This window comes from Podarcis raffonei, chromosome 11 (assembly GCF_027172205.1).
Source record: "Podarcis raffonei isolate rPodRaf1 chromosome 11, rPodRaf1.pri, whole genome shotgun sequence".
NCBI classification, from domain to species: Eukaryota; Metazoa; Chordata; class Lepidosauria; order Squamata; family Lacertidae; genus Podarcis; species Podarcis raffonei.
The window spans coordinates 19297987-19316860 of NC_070612.1; the positions used below are offsets into that span (position 1 = coordinate 19297987).

An 18874-nucleotide genomic window follows, 5' to 3' on the forward strand; every position below is an offset into this window, starting at 1 on the left:
AAGTGGGGAGGATGCTGTTGTGCTCAGGTGCTGCTTGAGACCTTCCCATGCGCATGTGGTTGGCCGATGCAACAAGAGGACATCGCATGTTCCCTAAGGTTACCTGCCCAAAGTAAGCCCCCCAGAAATTATGGAGCCAGCCGTCCACCTACTGCAGGAAAGGTTGGGGGAATTGGTCCAGAAGAAGAATAAGAAAGCAAACAGCATTTCTCCCATTGCAACAGCAAAGCACTAGTAAGCAATCCCCTGTATTTATTTAATGTTGCTTGATTCGCACGCCTTATCAATACTAAATCAGATCACCAATGAGCTGCAAAGTGCTTTGTTCCAAAGGAAGATCAAGCCTACATTGCAGCTCTAGGAAACTGCTTTGTACTGAGGTCATTGGCTTGTCTTACTCACTATTGTACTGTACGCGGACTGCCAGAGGCTCTCTAAGGTTTCAGGCACGAACCCAAGACCTTTTGCATGCAGAGCATGCAATCGACCACTGTGCTATGAAGCATCTAGAGCAGGATTAAATGCCATCCACCCACAGATAGCCATCATCTGTTATTGCAAGAGCAGTTTGCGCTGTTCCATAATCTTGGCCCTACACTATGGGTTCTGGCTTCTGCCTTTAAATTGCTCAGTATAACAGGAAAGCTTATCTAACCACAGGCATGCCAACCCACTTCCCATGGCAGATCCGCTCAGCACTCAAGGTGCTTGAAAAACTCAGTTTGAGTGTGTGTGTGTGTAAAGAGAGCAATAATTGTGTGTTTTTGTTTTTAAATTTAACTAGCCAGATAAACACATCTCCAATCAGCAAGCCATCCACTTTCTATGTCAGAGCAATTAACCTATTTGCATGCATTAGTTTTCAATTAGCATATATTAGATTTCAATTAGCAATTAGCAGAGAATCCATTTCTTTGTACTGCAGAGAATACAAAGGATTTCTCTCTCTCTCTCTCCCTCCCTTTCTCCCCCTCCTCTCCAAAATGTTATTTTGGGCAAGTTACTTTCATATCAGACAATTATGGAAAGAACATATTAGAATATATTCCCCCCCCCAAGAAGCCGCCTGATTTTTACCTTTGTTCTGTCTCATGCTGACACCCTAAACACTAGTGCAGCCTTCACGAAACCAGGATGCTCCAGATGTTGTGGTTGCAACTCCAATCAGCTCCAGTCAGCAAGCTGTGCTCACTGGGAACAATGTGAGCTGTAGTCTAAAACATCTGGAGGGTACCAGGTTTGCAAAGGCTGAGCTAGGAGTTCAGAGGCAGACAAATTGATCATTGATTCCTGCAATGATCAGGCACCACCTCTCTCTTGCTCTTGCAAATTCCGAATAACCTTGGCAATCTGCACAGATGCTCCTTCGCACAGCAGCTTCAACAATATCCCAAAATTAGAAGATATCTTTTGTTCCACAAAGCAACTCCACATTTTCAAGTCATGTCCTTTGTCTGAGGTCATCCAGAGCCAAGTGGTGTCCCCACAACTGCTTCCTTTGCACACACACCTTGCAATCCCAAGACTACAGGCATTAGGATGCATTTGGCATGTTGGTCTAGCAACATGCACACGGAGCATTTTCACAAATGTGACTTAAAGCGCAATCTTCTCTGTAAACCCAACTGAGTTCAATGGGACTTGGCACATTTACTAGGGAACAAGTTCTACTGAACTCAGTGGGACTTGCTTCTGAATAGGAATAGGGTTGAATGGTTAAACACATTCCTTGCTTCTCAGTTTGCAATGAAAATATGAAATCTGCCCTGGCTAGAATGCTCATCTGCTTTGTCTTGCACAAAAAAAGCTTCCAGGTCTCCACACGAACAGCATGAAATAAGTTGAAAGGCAATGTAAGTCTTGTGTGGGAAAACAGCACCAATATAGTAAATGACAAGGAGGCTTGTTGTTGTTATTATTTTTAAAAAAAGCTTATTATTAATCCCAATAAATAAATTTATTCTGCTTTTCCAGAGAAAGGTACTTTTTCTAAACTGGATTTTTTTAGGGGGGTGGGAGAAATCTTTCATGTGTTCTACAGTAGTGGCAGTGGCCGTTTCCTCCAAGGACATCAAAGACTTACACAATTTATCCTCACAATGCTGAGAGGCAAAGTCAAGGCTGAGACAACTTGCTCAATATACACCCTCTGCCCCATGAGATGCATGGCTGAGATAGGCTTTGACCCTATTACAAGCCCAAGTCTGCCATCCATTACAAACTATTGACTCTGCAACAGAGTAATAAGGCAGATCATTTTGAAAAGTTGCACTGTGTCAAAGGTTCTTGGGTAGATTTCAAATGATAGATGAGTTTCCCACTTTACAAAGCAGGGATGGGAAACCTGTGGCCAGATGTTGCTGGACTCCATCTCCTATCATTGCTGCCCATTGGCCATTCTGGCTGGGGCTGATGAGAGCTGAGAATCCAACATCCATTAGGACTAGGGCTACCCAGCCCATTATAGAGCAAGGCTATCAGCAATGCAGAGTGAGGCACATCAACCCCAACAGACTTCCCTCTACCTGCTGCATGCAAACATCTTGACCCCTGGATCCTAGCGCTTGGTCTTGAACTGTCCATTCTTCATGGCTCTCTGATGGTTGCTCACACATGTACGCACACACTCCTACCTACAAGGGTCAGCTCATGCATGAACACCCATCACCCTTTCCCTGCACCGCCAGGAAACATATTGTTGCATGCATGCAACGTCAACGATGCAAAAACCACCCAGGCTAAACACTGGTTTCATCTCACATCACCTGAAAGGTGCAATGCTTTGCTGTTTAGGCAGCTCACAAGCTTGGGACCACTAGACATTGTGGTGGCCATTCTGTGGATTTGAAGATGAGAACTACCTCAGCTATGCAAACAGAGAGTGGTGGGATGAGGTCAGTCATGCATGCCAGTAAGGTTTAGGACAAGGAACTGGGAAGACCCAAATTCAAACTCCCACTCAGCCATGAGCCTCACTGGCTGAATTTGGGCCAGCTGTTGTGTCTCATCCTAATCTACCTTACAGGGTTGTTTGTGAGGACAAAACTGGGGGAGGTAGAACCTTGAGCTCCTTGGGGGAAAGTCAAATAAAAAATAAAATGTAGTAACAAGCATATGTGCCCAATTTTAACAGCAAGAGGTTGGTGGTGTCAAATATCTAAACTGACCCTTGCTTGTCACTCATCAAGATGCAGCAGTCAGAGGCAGAGAATGAAGAGAAGGGCATGCATGTGTGAACCAAGCCAGATAGATCTGCCACATGTATTAGATCATGGAAACACATGATCTATGGGACACACATCAAGGTGCCATTGAGCTTCTAACAGAAGGTGGAATGGAAGAGGGAGAGAATAGAATGAAATGGTTTCATTAGTCTGAACTTTTGTCCCTCCTTTTCTTGGAACTAGAGATTCATTTTTAGAGACTTGAGGAGAATATTAAGAACCTGGATGCCAGGCAGTGGGCGAATTATCTAAAGCCATAAGCCTTCCAATGCAAGTCAAACACAGACCTTCTGGCCACAGAGGCAGGTGGAGAAGGTGAGGATTTTTAGTATTACACACACATTTCCAGAGGGCGAATTCCTTGTTGCAGTAACACTTTATATGCCTGTGGCACCCTAAGCAAAAGCCAATTTTATTGCGGCGTAAGCTTTCTGGGATTCAAATCCACTTTCTTCCCATATGCCATATATATTATATACGGTCTCCAGCCTGTGAAAGATTATGCCTCGGCAAGGCTGCAACCCCTAACCACACTTACTAGGGAGTAAGTCCCGTTGGCCACAATGGAACTTACTCCTGAGTAAACAATGTACGAGATGGCGTTGCAAATGCGCTCGCCTTCAAGGAGCCACGAGAGTCTTTGTTGTTTGCTTGGTGCAACGCGACTGATACCAGCTACCCTTCTGGAAAGCATGTGCACAGATGCGCACGCAATACGCACACACACATGAAACGCCGAGGGGTTCACATACAAGCCAGTTTCTCCCAGCCCTCCATCACACACGCCAGCCATTCCCTAGAAGAAAAGCCGTTATCTCCCTGCAGGCGAAGCGAAGAGATTCTCTGGCAATGTCACCTTTCCCATGTCTGGCTGCAGCCCAAGAGCTCATCCACATTTTATAAAGGACTTTTTAGGCAAAACCAACCAGTCCTCCCCAAATCCCAACCCTCGAGTCGCCTACCTGGGATCGCCAGATTCGTCAGGGGCACGCTGTGGATGCTCTCGGGCAAACTTGCCATCCAGTCCGCGAATTTCAGCTCCAGCTTGCCTTGCGACGAAGCCATGCTTGCAGGTCGGAGAGGGGCGCAAAAACGCACTCGCTCACTCAACCCCGCAAGCTGCGGCTGCTCTCTGGTCCCAGCCGGCGGCGGCAGCGGTACCAAGAACAGCGACCTTCTCCTCCTTCTCCTCCACCTGACTCCCTGAATCCCAGACTGTTCGCTCCTCTCCAGCCTCCGCTGCGCTCGGGAGTTTACGCGCCACGCTGCGCCACACCCACCCGATGATGGCGCAGGCACAGGCGAATTCGAATCGGGCTGCGCGCAAGAAGAGAAACAAGCTGCGAACTGCCGCGCTGCTGCTGCTGCTGCTTTTCTCTCTCTCTCTCTCTCTCTCTCTCTCTCTCTCTCTCTCTCTCTCTCTCTCTCTCTCTTTGTAACCTGAAAAGCAACCGCGAAAGCCTTTGGGCTGGAGGGAGGAAACCCAGCCAGGAAATGGGAGGCTTCATTCTTCTTTTGAGTAGGGCCCGGGTCGCAAAACAACGAAGGCTAAAGCCACTCCAATCAGCCTGTTTCCCTGCCACCCCCCACCCCCGGGCCAAATCACAGCCCCGGAGTGGGAATTCCAACGAGATCATTAAGAAAGGTTGGAGGACGTCTATCTCAACCCCCTTTTCTCATTGAGGGGACTTGTGTGCAGTGCTGACGTGACATTTATTTCTAGCCTGCTTAATATATTATGCAGGATAAATCTATCAGCAGCTACTAGCCACAGTGGCTATATAGCCTGTGTGCCTTTGAATACCCTATGTTGGGAGCTGCTGGTGGGAAGAGTGATTTTGTGCTCAGGTCGTGCTTGTGGGCTTCCCTTGGGCATCTGTGAGCTTCATGGCTGAGCTAGACGACTGATGGTAGCAGATAGCCACAAATGTGTGACACAATTGTTTAAGCATCTGCATTAACTTCCCAGCTATGACTGAGCCAGGTCTAAGGTCCTTGCCCTCAGCAACTCAGGTAAAAGATACCTTAGGGACCTCCTGAACCCTTATATCTCAGCTGAGTCACTGAGATCATCTGTAGGGGCATCTCTGGTTCTCCCCTGAGTTGGCAATGCTCATCTGACATCAACACAAGACCGGGCCTTCAGCTGTTATAAATACACAAGAAGAGTCCTGCTGAATTGGGCCAAATGCCCATCTAGTCCAAGTTCCTGTTCTCACAACCAGGTGCCTCTGGGAAGCCCACAAGCAGAATGACCGTCCAACCACATTCTCCCCTCTTGTGATCCCCTGATATTCAGAGTATACGGCCTTCAGTAATGGAGGAAGAACATATTCATTGCAGCCAGTAGCTACTGATAGCCTTATCCTTCATGAATTTGTCACTCCAGTTCCATAGTTTATCTAAGTGCTGCTTGATGAAGGACTTTCTTTTGCGTGTTCTGAGTCTTTGAGCATCCAGCTTCTTTTGATAGCACCCAGTTTATTATTTATTTTATTGCACTTATATCCTACCTTTTTTTTTACTCCAAAGAGCTCAAGGCAGCATTCATGGTTCTACCCCTCCTCAATGAATCCCCATAACAACCCTGAGAGGTAGGTTAGGCTGAGAGGCAGTGACTGGCTCAAGTTTACTCAGCGAGCTTCATGGCTGAGCATGGATATGAACCCTGGTCTCCCAGGTGCTGGTCCCAACACTCTAACTACGACATCACACCAGTTCTCAAAATCTAAACTCTTACACTGTCCATAGTTCTCCTCTGAATCACTTCAAACACCTCAACTTTTAAACATTTATACCCCACTTTTATTCCATGATGGAATTCTGGGTGATATACATGGGGTATCCAGAAGGTCTAGCATCATCCAGTCCCTGACCAGACCCACACCTGCTTTGCCTCAGCAATTGTTGCTGCATCCTGCGCTTACAGCCACTGCCTTCTTGCACCTGTCTTGAAGATGCTATGGATCTCAGCAAAGTGCGACTCTGACAAAAACACCAGTCCTTGCTAGTCTTCATTGCCGTTTGGGGGCAAAGTCAAACCTCATTTGGGTGTTACTAAACAATGAGCTGAATTCTTCTTTTTCTCTTTCTCTCGCTCCTTCTTTTTTTCAAAGCTGTGTTGTTCAGCACAGCTAAAAGGAACCCAATGAAGTATTTTTATCTCCGAAGTGTTCGGCTAAACATGAAGGTGTCACATTTAAACAGTCACCAAGAGGATGTGTGAGATGGGACTTGGAGGAGGTTGTGTGTGTTTTTTCTCTCCACTGTCTGTTTCACATTTCACTTTCACTCTGATATCAATACTTCAGGTAGGTTTGCAACACTTGGCTCACTCCAGATTTCTTTCTCTAAAATAATAATAATGTGTGTTTATTAAGTGAAGCAGCAGAAGGAAGCCATGAAGAAGAGAATGGGTGGCAACTAAAGCAATCACCTAAATATCCCAAACAAGATCTAAGCCTATTTGCTTACTTGGAATACCAGATCTGCTCATCCTTCCATATGCATGCTTAGCATTTTAGTCTGAGGGCCAAACTACATCAGATGAGAAATATGTGACTCCATTTCTGTCTTTTTAGACTTCTAAATATTTGTATATATCAGCTAGAGGGGATCTGGATCCAGTCTGGGACCATGGCACAGCTAGAAGGAAGATTTCACATTTCCTCCCTCTCTTTTCCCCCATCAAGTCCACACACATCCCCAACTCTTAATTGCTATTTACCTTGGAAGGAAAGACATAAATGGGATGGAATTTACCTAGCGAACCACAGCAGTGGAAGCCATTCGCAAGGCTTTCTCTCTCTCTCTCCTTCCCCCATGTACCCCTTTCACCACCACCCCCAAAATGGCTGCAGGGGGTCAGGAGAACTCCTATAACAGCAGGGAAGGAAGGGGAACCATTCCCTTTGGAAAGCTGATATGCTTGCACATTCAACATAGCACAATCCTGAATTCCTCCAGTGGTGTTGTCATTCGTATTGTTTTCCTCCCAGGCAAAAGCAGCTGGGGGGCATTGATTTTTCTTGGGAAATGACACAGGACTGGTGGGGGCATTAGTCAAAACTCCCGCCCACACCATCATGGTCCTGATTCAGATCAGGCCTACTACTCACAGCTGCCAGGACAGCCCTGCCATCTGAGTCGACCCAATACATTTTGCCACCTGAGGCAAACCATAAAATGGTGTGTGTGGGTGTGTGCCACACACACACCAGGGAAGAAGGGGGAAGTGAAGATCAACATGGGGACAAAGGGGGAATAAAGATCTACATTGGGAACAGTGGTGGTGGTGGTCAAATCAACCTTACCCGATGGTTGAACTGGAAATCAAAGCTAATCAAGGGGGGGCACTCTGAATCACACTGGGCAAGTGCAGAGCCCAGATGGCAGGCTTCAGGGACTTGGCTTCCTCCCCACCCCCCGGCAGTAGATAAGCAGAGCAAAGAGAAAGGAGTCTCTTACCAGTTAGAATTTTTAATGATCACAGTGAGAGAGAAAAGAATCCATTCCTAGGAATGAAGGTGCTCCAAAGTAAGGGTCCCACCCACTTCCTCCCTAGTCATCTGTTTTCTCCATCAAGTCCACACACATCCCCAACTCTTAATTGCCATTTACCTTGGAAGGGAAGACATAAATGGGATGGGATTTACCTAGCGAACCACATCAGCGGAAGCCGTTCGCAAGGGCTTCTATCTGTGCAATGAGGCTTTCTCTCTCTCTCTTTCCCCCATGTACCTCTTTCACTGCCACCCTCAAAATGGCTGCCATCTTATCTGCTCTTCTTGACCTTTGGCAGAGCGGATGAATGCTTCCCAGTGACAGTGAGTCTGTTAACTCTCTCTCCTCCAGTTCCTCTCCTCCTAGCTGTTCCCCACCCAGTTCTTCCCAGCTTCTGCCTTCTGAATTATGCCCCTCTGCAAACCACTGTTCCAAATCTATACTGTCCTCCTGCTCCTGGGAAGATTCGGGATCCTGACTAGGAGCAGGGGGAGGTTCCCACCATTCCTCCTCAGTGCAGCCCTGACACCAGGAGACTAAGAGGGAGACCCCTGCCATTTCCTCCCTAGGGGTGGGTGGAGAGCAGCAGCATCTCCCATTCACCGAGAGGCCATTGTGAAGGGGCTTCTGAGGAGGAGGCAGACCTGGCCTCAAGGAGTGTGCTGCAGACACCACTGCCACTGCGGCAGCAGTGGTGGACGATGTATTCCTTGGAGGCCAGATCTGCCACCACTGTGGCTCTGCTGCCTGAGATGATCATCTCACCTTGCCTCATGGATGGGCTGGCCCTGCCTGCCATGCAGTAAAGAGATGTGCTTCAGGCTGCACCATGAATAGATGACAACAGGAATTGGTACCTGGATGTCCTTCAATTATTTTTGTTAAGGGTTGGTCCTGGTAAGTGTTGGGCAGGTGCCATCTGGGGTCTGCTTCAGGCAGCAAAACGTCCTGGGTTAGCAGCAACAGGGAAATGGAAATACCCTAAGTCTGTGTTCAGGTGCCCTAAGTCTATACTCTGATTGATCCACTGGGCCGCTTTTTCCAGAGCTGTAATCTATAGCATTAAAGCTTAAGTGACAAAAGTCCTTTAAGAAGAGACTTTGCTTTGGACAAAGGATTTCTCTCCTCCAAAATAAACCTATTAAATTAAGCTCAAAATTGATATGTTCTCCATATTTATGGAAGTGGCACTCTTGATATACGAGAGCCATCGTGGGCTTTATCACAAGATGTTTGCTGCCACACCTTGTAATTTATCTTAATTAAGGCTGAATGCTGCTTAAGCAGTGATTATTTATGCATTTCTGATTGCTTTATTGGAGGGTCATTGGAAAGGCAGTTCCAAACCTCCAGAGAAATCCTTGTTTTATTACCTTAGTTGTGAAATTGGGGAGGGAGGGAGGCTTAGCCAGATGGAGCCTCAGCGCTGCCAATAAAAGACACTTGACATGGGATTCACATATACGTACTAAATGTTATTGAACGAAATGGCAGACCCAAAGGCCGCTTAATTAATAACAAAATGGATTGTTCTTTCTTCTTGGTCTTTTGAGGCAGGACTGAAGGTCCATTAATGAAAAGGCTGCCTTGTACTTTTCAGAGCAGTGAAGATCAACTTTCTGGTAAAAATAGATGCAGACCATTACAGGCAGCTGCACGCACTCAACAAAAGCTGGAAAGCTCTCACTACAGATGACAATTGATTGGGGAAGGGTCATAGCCCACTGGGGGAAAGGGCAATAGCTCAGTGGAAGTGCACATAGTTTGCATGCAGAAGGTTCCAGGTTCAATCCCCAGCATCTCCAGGTAAAAAAAGTCAGGAAGTGGGATTGTGGTACCCTGGAAAACTGCTACCAGTCAGTGCAGACAATACTGAGGTAGAGGCAGCAATGGTCTCAGCTATGCATAAGGTATAGGAGCCTTAAAGGCTTGAGGAGTGATGCCATTATTTGGCCTTGATGTTGCTGTTTTGGGACTATCATTGCTTGTTAATCCCTGCTCAACCTGTATGTTGGCAACTACAGTGGTACCTCGGGTTACATACACTTCAGGTTACATACGCTTCAGGTTACAGACTCCGCTAACCCAGAAATAGTACCTCGGGTTAAGAACTTTGCTTCAGGATGAGAACAGAAATCGTGCTCTGGCGGCGCGACGGCAGCAGGAGGCCCCATTAGCTAAAGTGGTGCTTCAGGTTTAGAACGGACCTCCAGAATGAATTAAGTACTTAACCCGAGGTACCACTGTACTGCAGACAGACATTACAGAACCAGGAAATGCTGCCTATCCCCCACTCCACCAACCAGTTGGTGTAAAAAAGAAAAAAAAGAAAGAAAGGAGAATTCCTAGATGCCAAATTCCAAGTTTGGGGCAAGTACTCTTTGGTGAAAAAGCCCCAGCAGAGAGTTAAAGTCACAAAGTATACAGCAAAGTAGAGCATAGAAATATAGGCTTTAGACCTATAAAATATGAGTTCCAAAATTTCCCTCCCAGCATAGGAAAAGACCACACCTTTGGTTAAAAATTGTTTACTTACAAACTCTCCAAAGGTCAGATTCCACACCTTAGTCAAAAAAGTTGCACAGGCAGTAAAACATAGCTTAGTTACAAAGTGGTAAAAAAATCCTAGATTATTGGTATAGGAACTCAAGAGTGGCGGGTGAGAGTCATGTGACTGAGCTGGAGCAAGCAGCTCAAGTCTCTTCACATTCTGTGTTTCTCGGTAAGCAATAGACCTGATTACCTAATTCCTCCCAAGGTAAGAGGAAGTGGCATAGCTAAGCCTGGCAGGACAGCTTACTCTATGATTTTAACTCCTTCATGCATTAATTAGACTTAAACATGTTGTTTATATGAGGCTGGTTATCCGACACAACCCTCTCCCTTTATATCTCGCCCAAACCCATTATCACCTCACAGCTCCTTTAACCACCCCCCATTCCCGCTACACTTCCTTCTGTGGGTGATAGAGAGCAAAGGGAAGAAAGACTTTCTCATCTTCATTCAGGGAAGTGAGAAAGTTTGCCTGGGCCATTCAATTGCCTGCTCACCTGCTCACACTGCTGGCCTGCTCACTCATGCCACCAGCCTGCTTGCTTCACTCTCTCGCTCCAGCTGCATGAGAACTCTTCTTCTTACAAATACCGTATATCATATAATAAGACAAGTCTCTGTTGTTCTCTCCTCCAAAAGGAAACTGACCCCTGAGGATCTTCCCTGGAAGTTCTCACCCACGTGTATCAAACATTACAGAGACAGCTCTTTCTTATCTCTTCTGAAACAACGTAAAGATTGTAAAGAGTTCGGGGAATTCAAAACGCAACACATGCAGATGCTGGGAAGCACAGATTGCCGCAATAAATCTCATTTTGGTTTATTGGTACCTTTCCACAGAAGCTTTCCTTCTCGCCTGACGAGCTTCCACTGTTTCTTAATTTTGGATGCCCAAAGGACCTATCTCTATTTACATGGTAATGAAGCACTCCCCAAAGGTGTGGAGAGCCGTCAATGAGCCTAATGAGATTTTATGAAAATTACTTAAATCAATATGCTGGTTTCGGTCCACAGCACAGTTTGCGGGTTATGTTACCATCTACAATGCACATCTTGCAGGCCTGAAAACCAGAGGGACCTAATCAAGTTGATTATGCAAGACTGTAGTTTGTTGTGGTGGTGGTGGTGGTTAATATATGCATCTATCCAACTCCTGGAAATGGGGAACCTGACTTCTGTAGTCCGTGCTTTGGCAACCTTGAGGCTGGATTACTGCAACACACTACATGCAGCAGCCCTTGGGGCTGGCACAGAAGCTTCAGCTGGTGCAGAATGCAGAGACTATACTACTGAACCCTTATGCCAGAAGCTCGGCTCTGCCCTCGCCGGTCCTGGAAGGATCCTTTAAAAAAGTCCCATATGCTCAGAGACTTTGCGCCTGTTCTTTGGGGGAGATAGGAAGCCCACAGCCCTTGGGGGGCCGCTAGGGGCACATTGGAAGATTGCCGACAATAACATCTCTCCGGCTCACACGAGGTAATTAAGAGGCTGATATGGGAGTAGGCAGCCTCCCTTTGTTGCCCAAGGGAATGGGGAACACTGCCTTGCCTGCTGTGGCCATAAATCACCCCCAGATTCGAAAGAAGGGGGTGAGGGCACTAGGCACAAAGCCCTCGTGTGGGTCCGGCTCTCCCAGATCACGCGCTGGCTGCATCAGCTCGAAATAAACAATTAGAAAAGAAGCAAATGCACATACTTCGAGTGAAGATCAGGAGTAAAGACTGCTAATTAAAGGGATCTCTGGGATGTGGAGTGACGGGCTGGATTCAACAATAAATCAAGAGAAGAAGAATCATCAAAGGATTGGTATGTCGGAGCGCGACTGAAAAGGGGGGACTTTTCTTTTTTTGTCTTATGTGAGTACCCAATAACCCTTCCCCCTAAGAAAGAATCATCGTGATTACTGATCACAAGCAGGAGGAGTAAGAACAGTGTGGAAATTAATTACTAAATCAAAGATATGGCGTGTGAGAACATCGAGAAAGGAAAGAAAGTTCTCTGTGACGCAGTCATAAAAAGAGTCTGTTATGCCAGGCCTGCCCGCAGGAGGACTGAGGGGGAGGAGGACTTGGCTCGTTACTATATCAGAATGTGAGATCGGCCTGGCAGGGCCCCCTGAGAAAATTTATGAGAGCGGCAGACCTGTGGAAACCAGGACAGACTATGGGAAACGTTTTGTATGGAGATGTTGTAATGATGTCTGTTTATTTTGATATGGCTCTTGGATGAGTGTAAAATCCACACAGGATATACAACGTTTGTTTTCAACCCGCTTGTGGAGACTATCAGAGATCATAAAGAAAACAAGAAGATGAGGAAAACAACAAAGAGAAGATGGAATAGAACTGTGAATACTATTTGGACAGAACTATGTATAGTAAAGCAGCAGTAAGAGAGATGTTTGGATCCCGTTTGGAGCTCGAAGTATGGGTACCCCCAACAAAAATTTTAAAATTTGGCTGTGTAATTTGGAATTAATGTGATTTGGGATTAATGTGATTTGATTGGCCTGTTAATAAAAATTATTTTTTAAAAAAGGAAGCCCAGAGCCCTTGTTCTTTAGATGTCCCTTTTATGAAGAGGCACGTAGTGATCCCCTGCTGGTAAGGCTCGCTGACCTCCCAGAAAAGCAAAAATTTGACCTTTTCCTGTTAGGCAAAGATCATAAGACAACCCGGATGGTCGCCAGATTCTGTGTACAGATCTGTAGGCACAGACCATCTCTCAACCCAAACTAGTTCGTGAAGAAAATCCCCAAACTCGGTTCTATGGGTGACTCTGGGTCATTTCTCTGCGGTAGCTTATCTTAAAGTTTTAAGTGTCTATACACTTATCACATTTATAAATTTTAAATTTATTGTTATACATTGTTTTAAATGTTTGTTTGCCTTCTAGGATTGTACCCCCAAGTGTGTTTTATAATCTGGTCTCGGACTGTAATAAATTATCTATCTACTGAACCCTCATATCTCAGCTGAGTCACTGAGCATCTCTGGTTGTACCCCGAGTTTATTATTTTTATTTATTTTTTAAGAAAAAAAATATTCGATTTTACAAATTATTGTTTACATTCACAATCATAAATAAGAACAAATAAACAAAATTCTTCTGAATCTTTAGACTTCCCTCCACCCTTCCATGAATGAAAAGATAACAGGCAACTGACTTTCGGGTTTGGTGGGTGTGCATCAGTAAACGAGGGGAATTAAGACTAAGAGAGCTGAGTGGGGGATGCTCATGTAATATCACTGTATACAAGTTGTACAAGTGACAATAAAGTACCGTATTTTTCGCTCTATATGATGCACCAGACCACAAGACGCACCTAGTTTTGGGAGGAGGAAAACAAGAAAAAAAATATTCTGAATCTCAGAAGCCAGAACAGCAAGAGGGATCGCTGCGCAGTGAAAGCAGCAATCCCTCTTGCTGTTCTGGCTTCTGTGATAGCTGCGCAGCCTGCATTCGCTCCATAAGACGCACACACATTTCCCCTTACTTTTTAGGAAGGAAAAAGTGAGTCTTATAGAGCAAAAAATACGGTATTTCAAATTCAAAAAAAGAAAGGGATTTACTAATGAAATACCGAGGTGTTGTTTTTATTTATTTTATTGCACTTATATTCTACTTTTTTTGCTCCAAGGAGCTCAAGGCAGTATACATGGTTCTACCCCCTCCTCATTTAATCCCCATAACAACCATGAGAAGTAGGTTAGGCTGAGAGGCAGTGAGTGGCTGATGGTTACACAGTGAGCTTCATAGCTGAGTGGGGATTTGAATCCTGGTCTCTCAGGTCCTGGTTAAACAGTTAAACCCAGACACTACACTGGCATCTGTGTGGTTGTCATCATATCTCTTGTGCTGCACAAATTAGACCAACCACACCGATGCACACACTTCAGCTCTAGCTTCCGCTTGTTAGCATCAGCAGAAATTTCCATGCTCCCTGTTTCCTGAACCATGGTTGATGATAAAGTTATGTGCATCTGACTCTTTTAATTTTAAATCCTGCTTCCTTAAAAACCAGCTATTTATTTTCTGTAATAACATTTGCCTGCTCATCCTAAAAAATAATTTATGTGCATGTTTCATACTGAACTTTGCCTTTCTCAAAAAAAGTGGGGGGATGTTGTCATTATATGCAAAAGCTCCGATGAATATGTTAAAATATTTTCATTACATGCAGAATAGTTTTGGATTATACAGATAATTAGGTGTTGAAACTGTAATAACATTGTACAAAATAAGGGATGAATTGCTAATAAAGAGCTCAGACCCCATGCGATTGGATCTCATTATTGTTTCTCAGTTTGAGCTACAAATTGCAGCTATCGGTTCCTGCAAAGTAAACTTACCGCTATTAGCAGGCATGGATTAAATAAGAAGTTAACCTTTGGAGATATCTTCAGCTTTCCCCTGGAAGCGTAAGAATCTTGTTTGGAATTTTAAAATAACAAAAGGAGAAAAATAGAATTCAGCAGCTACACGATGAATAATACAGCACTGGTCAACCAAGAACCCGTATCTTAAGCTAACAGCAAACTCATTCCCCAGTTGCGGATACCTAAATGATCAGTACAGCACCATCTATGCCAAAAAGGGGGTATCAGCAGGCTTTGAGAAGCCTCAAAGTTTGTAAAAGTAGAGAGAAACCTTAGAAACCCTCCTCAGGGGCTGGGGGACCCAGTGAGAAATTGACTGAGCCATGCTCAGTAGCCATAAAATGCTGGTGTACTGTTGATGGTGGACTAGGAAGCCAAGAGGTAGAGATGGAATATGCTATTGAGTAGAACCATTGAAATGAATGAACCCTGTCCATTAATTTCAACGGGTGTACTCTAAGTAGGACTAGCTTTGTATAAGAGCCTGCTGGATCAGGCCAGTAGACCATCTAATCCTGGGGTAGGCAACCTAAGGCCCAGGGGCAGGATGCAGCCCAATCGCCTTCTCAATCCAACCCATGGACGGTCCAGGAATCAGCGTGTTTTTACATGAGTAGAATGTGTCCTTTTATTTAAAACACATCTCTGGGTTATTTGTGGGGCCTGCCTGGTGTTTTTACATGAGTAGAACGTGTGCTTTTATATGCATCTCTGGGTTATTTGTGGGGCATAGGAATTCAATCATTATTTTTTTCTTCAAAATATAGTCCAGCCCCCCCACACACACATGGTCTGAGGGACGGTGGACCGGCCCATGGCTGAAAAAGGTTGCTGACCCCTGATCTAATCCAACGCCCTATTCTCACAGTGGCCAGCTGGATACAGCCCAATAGAACAGGCATCAAGTGTAGAGTATCAAAAACAAATTAGCTAACTCTTAGATCAGAGGTAGTCAGTGGGATGCTCTTCAGATGCTCTAAGGGACACCAGAACTTGTGGACATCCAACAAAGCTGAATGTGGGAAGAGTCAGGACAGAAAAAAGAAAGCGATTGTTCCCAAAGCACATGGTTGAACTATGGAACTCACTCCCATGGGAGGCAGTGATGACCACCAGTTGGGATGGCTTTAAAAGAGGATTGGACAAATACATGAAGGAAGGGGCTACTGGTGGCTATGTTCCCTCACCACTGTTAGAGACAGCAAGGCTTCTGAATACCGGTTGCTGGGAACCACAGGAGGGGAGAGGGGTCTTGTGCTCTGCTTCTGCTTGCAGGTTTTTCACAGGCATCTTGTTGGCCAGGATGCTTGACAAGATGGGCCATTGGCCTGTTCCAGAAGGCTCTTCTTATGTTCTCCAGTGTGGTGTAGTGGTTAAAAGCGATAGACTCGTAATCTGGTGAACCGGGTTTGATTCCCCGTTCCTCCACAGGCAGCTGCTGGGTGACCTTGGGCTAGTCACACTTCTCTGAAGTCTCCTTGCCTCACTCACCTCACAGAGTGTTTGTTGTGGGGGAGGAACGGAAAGGAGAATGAGACTCCTTTGGGTAGTGATAAAGCAGGATATCAAATCCAAACTCTTCTTCTTCATCATCTTCTCATGTCCCTATCAGATCCAGAAAGCATTGCCAAAGCTCAGGGGTGACTGGAGTTGTAGTCTAAAGCACCGAGAAGCCACCGTGATGGCTACCCATAATTGATACCAGGACCCTCTCAGTCTTTGGGGGCAAATTACCGTACTTTTCCGTGTATAAGATGATTTTTTTTTTACCTCTAATATAATGTTTAAAAATGGGGGTTATCTCATACACGGATAGAGCATGTGGGGATGGGTGATAGGTTACAGCCATGAGCAGGAACTTGCCAGCAGCGATTTGGTGGTTGATTTGTGGCTTCTGCAAGGGCTGCGTTTGATTGGTGGCTGTGGCCATAATTTGGTGGGTGATTGGTTGCCGCGGCAAGGGCTGCTATGGATTGGCTGCCACTGTGGCAATTGGACATGGCTTGCAGGCTTCGGTGACGCAAACAATTGTCAGCGTTTGTCACTCAGGTTAGTGATTTTCAGCATTCCCCCCTGAATCTGAATCCCAAAAAATAGGGGTCGTGTTATAAACGGGGGGGGGTTATACACAGAAAAATACGGTATTTATTTCAGAGTAAAAAATGTTAGACTTCTCTCCCCTGCCCCCGCATCATGATGATGTAAGATCTATTCAGTTTTGTAGAGAAAGTTCTATCTTTATGGCTCGTGGTAAGTTCGGAACAATTCAAATGAAGAATCCTGTTATTTCTGATAGTTCTAATAAGAACTTGTACAATGACAAGAGCATCGTCCTTGATGGTTTGCAGACTCTAAACCACTCTTCTAACACACTGTTTTGAAAGCACAGGTCCTCTCTGCAGCAATCAGCAGAAAATAAAAGGCTTGTCTTTACAATGACATTCCATAGCACCTTCATTTAATTAGCCACATTGTTTGGCATTCAGTTTCTTAAGTGCATGCTAACTCTGAATGTCTCTATATTGCCCGTGTCATCTCCACCATAGAGTTCAAGTATGTAATGGAAGCACGTGCAAAAAGAGGCACGGGGTGTTCTTAGAGAGCGGCCATCCAAAGGTTACTTGTAAAACTTGTTTGGATACAGTGGATAATGTAGAGTGGATAATGGGCTGAGCCGTTTGTGGGGCTGCCTCTGAAGATGGTCTGGAGACTACAGGTGGTGTAAAACATGGCTGCTGTTAGAGGCCAGGAGATACCAAACACACAACTCCAATTTTGTGCCAGTTGCACAGGCTACCAGTAATTTCTGTCAGATTCTCCGTTGGACCAAGCTGATAAAGCTCATCTAAACGGCCTCGGTCCTGTATACCTGAAGGAGCGTCTCCACCCCCATCGTTCAGCCCGGACACTGAGATCCAGCGCCGAGGGCCTTCTGGCGGTTCCCTCATTGCGAGAAGTGAGGCTACAGGGAACCAGACAGAGGGCCTTCTCGGTAGTGGCGCCCGCCCTGTGGAACGCCCTCCCATCAGATGTCAAAGAGATAAATAATTACCTGACATTCAGAAGACATCTTAAGGCAGCCCTGTTCAGGGAAGTTTTTAATATGTAATGCTGTACTGTTTTTAACACTGATTGGGAGCCACCCAGAGTGGCTGGGGAAACTCAGCCAGATGGGCGGGGTATAAATAATAAATTATTATTATTATTATTATTATTATTATTATTATTATTATTATTATTATCTTCCTCCGGCTGAGTCCTTCAGAATCGCCCCCGACGTGATTGATGACCTGAGCCTTTAATGAGGCTCCAGGCACATCCCACTCAGCAGAGAATCAAAGCAGCACACAGAAGTGATGAGATTTAAGGCTACATGCTATGCTTTATTACTAAGCTACACAGACAGCAAAGAAAAATACATCCTCTCTCTGTGAAAGCAAAGAGCAACTGAACAAACAAAGGAACAGGAAACCAGTAACATCACATCCGTCTCCTGTCTTCCGTGAGACTTCCAACAGTCTGGAATCCCAGGAATATAAACAGAGTCCTGTGACTCCAAGAGCACTGCACAGTGGCAACACACAGAAACTGACAGTTTCTGGAACCAATTTCAAAGCGCTGGACTTATCTTTTCAAAGCTCTAAATCAGAGAGTCTTGAACCTCAGACCAAGGGGACAAAAGTGGCTCTGCAAATTTCTTTTTCTGTCCCTCAGGACCAGAATACGATTTTCAAGGGACATCCCTGATTTAGAGAAGCCATTCCAGTTTCTGATTTGATCTAGGAATGTCCCACTTTTCCTTAGGATGTCACTATTTTCATTGGAGAAATGTTGGAAGGTATGGAGTTATCTGACTCCCAAGCCGTCTGAAGGCAATCCTGTATAGGGAAGTCTTTTTAAAAAAATAAGTAATGTTTTATTATGTTTTATATATGTTGGAAGCTGCCCAGAGTGGCTGGGGAAACTCAGTAAGATGAGTGGGGTGTAAATAGTAAAATTATCATTGTGGAATGGAACCTCCCTATTTTCATCTGAGAAATGTTGGAGGGTATGCAAGCCACACCCTTCACTGTCTAAATATGCAACCTCCTTGAGAGTTTTTGCTGGAACCTCCAGAACAGGGTGCAGGTTGGGTGAGAGGGAAGATCGCACCACCAGGCAAACAGAAATATTTTCACTAATGGAGTGGTCTCCTTAGTGCTACATTGAATTTCT

The 18874-nt window shown here is 45.2% G+C and overlaps 1 protein-coding gene across 1 annotated transcript in view; it reads right to left on the minus strand.

Annotated features, from left to right (window-relative positions):
• The window catches only part of PLCXD3 (phosphatidylinositol specific phospholipase C X domain containing 3), a 77184-nt gene extending 72623 nt beyond the window's left edge, over positions 1 to 4561 (minus strand). Inside the window, exon 1 of the mRNA XM_053408211.1 lies at positions 4187 to 4561. Coding sequence (XP_053264186.1) covers positions 4187 to 4289 — 103 coding nt within the window. The 5' untranslated portion in view covers positions 4290 to 4561. The remainder of the gene's footprint in view (positions 1 to 4186) is intronic.
• Between the last annotated feature and the right edge of the window lie 14313 nt (positions 4562 to 18874).